General features: G+C 48.9%; 1 protein-coding gene across 1 annotated transcript; it reads right to left on the bottom strand.

Moving 5' to 3' along the window:
- Positions 1–419: 419 nt before the first annotated feature.
- Ccdc182 (coiled-coil domain containing 182) lies at positions 420–1,613 on the bottom strand. Its single transcript, XM_028772256.1, has one exon. The coding sequence runs from the start codon at positions 1,564–1,566 to the stop codon at positions 1,108–1,110; it is 459 nt and encodes a 152-aa protein (XP_028628089.1). The 5' UTR covers positions 1,567–1,613; the 3' UTR covers positions 420–1,107.
- Between the last annotated feature and the right edge of the window lie 482 nt (positions 1,614–2,095).

Genomic DNA, 2,095 nt, shown 5'->3' with positions numbered 1-2,095 from the left:
GGCAGCCTTTGGGAGGGGCCGGAGAAATAATATATGAGTCGGTGAAACAGGGGCTGATTGGAAACACAAGTCACAGTGACTGCTAATGGCCTCCAGCCACGCATGTGATTGTTCTAGTACCCCAGAAGGAACCAGTCCAGAAACAGTCTGATTGGTTCAGGGGATTGTGAGCCTGCAAGACTGTAAGTGATTACACACAAGGGGCCTGGGCTTGGAGCACTGGCCATTTGTTAACATGGAGAAAGCACAGAGGAGAGTGCACTGGGTTTTGCTGGTTAGTTTACAGTTTGAAAACATTGCTGTCCTGCCCTCAGGAGGTGCCTATGGGGGCAGACGGTGGGGTGGGGGAATACATTGTTTGATAAATGACCAGACACCCTAGCAACTATTGTTCAGTGAATCAAATAAAGGTGTCAGTTTCACTGTTTTATTGTGGAAACTTATGGATGTCACCTCCTGTGCACTGGAGTTGGAGAGTTCTACCATCAGACACCTAACAAGGCTCACCCCACAGACCAGCCTGTCTTCCGGGCTAAATCAAGAGGAAGCAGAGTTGAACCAAAGCAGTAAGGAAAAGAGAGAAACAATAGTCCAACCTTGCAAGCAGACTGAAATGGTGAGGTCAGGAATTAACACAAATCCAGCCGTCTGAATTCATTTCAGGATATGGGCAAACCCTCTCACTAAGCCCCGGGTCTGTCTCGGTGTAGAACACGCATTGACAAGTCTAAGTAAACCAATTGTTAAGTGATAAATCACGAAAGCCTGGAGTCATTAAAAGGTAAATCTGTTCAACACAACCAGTTTAAGAATATACAAGAAAAATGCTTACTACATCCAGGCAACCGTACCATTACAAACAGGAAACAGTTCGAGGTGACGGTTACAGGTCTGACTTAGTGTCTGGGGCCTCCTTCCTTGACGAGGCTGGATAAACGGAACTTCACCCGAAAACCATATTGAGGTCTTTTTTACCTCTCTGCATGGTGTTATTTTGGTAGCAGGAAAGCAATAAAAATGGGAAAAAGGGAATAAATGGGGACTTAGTGTTTGTCCTTCCATTAAAAAACAATCTTGCCCGCCAGCTCAGGCGCACACGCGGCCCGTTCAGTCGGCCTGGCTTTTCCTGATGACTCGCAGTGGGTCGTGGCTCCTGACCAGCATGTTCTCCAGCCGCTGGCAGTGTTCACGAAGCTGCTTCTCCCGGGGCAGGAGGAAGGTGAGGACCTTGTTGCGAACGATGCCGCGATCCTCCTCCTCCCTCAGCCGCTGCTTCACTCGCGCCGCCTGCTCCTCCTGCTGTGCCAGGACGCCACTCATCTGGTAGAAGGCGTCCTCCAAGTAACGGATGGCCTTCAGCGCCTCCTTCTTGAAGTCCTCCAGCTCCCTTTGTACCGCGGCCACCTTCTGCTGCAGGATCTCCAAGTCGGCCGGCAGAGGGAGGTAGGAGGGCCATGACTGAGACAGGGAAAGGTCCCCAGACTGGAGCCCGCTCTCCACCATCTTCTTGCCCTGTAAGGTATTTACCTTCATAAGAATGGACCCTGCCTGAAAGAGGGCTTCCATTATCTCTTTCTGCAGAGAGGAAGCCAAGAAACTGAGTCAGAGAGATATTTGGGGACTAGAGGCACTATCATTTGAAGTGGATAGACTTATAGCATTGTGACATCAAGATCCTTCGGCCAATCAGAAGGAAAGCCTCAGTTCACTATTTTGCATATTGTTGGTAACCTCCAGATTTACCTGCGTTTCTCAAGTCTCCTGAAATGAGGCTTCTCATTGTGTCAACCTGTCAGACAGAACTAGAGTTCAAGTGCTCCTTTAACAACAAGAGCAAATCTGAAGGGGTGGAGAAAACTGGCCAAGTGAAGGCAAGCCAGGTCAGGTTCACAGGCTGCCAAGACTGAGCAGTCTCATAAGGAGCATGGATGGTTTTATGGCCTGGTATCTGGGCTTCCTTTGGTATCTAGGCTTCCTTCAGCCTCACCAACAGGACAAAGGCATCCTAAGAAATGATAGCAGATCCACCACTAGCTATAAGATGCTAAAGGAGTAAACTGATCCCAAATTCATATTCCTGCAATGGCTAGATGAT

This window comes from Grammomys surdaster, unplaced genomic scaffold, assembly GCF_004785775.1.
Source record: "Grammomys surdaster isolate TR1022 unplaced genomic scaffold, NIH_TR_1.0 213, whole genome shotgun sequence".
Lineage (NCBI taxonomy): Eukaryota > Metazoa > Chordata > Mammalia > Rodentia > Muridae > Grammomys > Grammomys surdaster.
The sequence above is the reverse complement of the archived record's forward strand: the minus strand, read 5'-3'. Positions and strand labels throughout refer to the sequence as shown.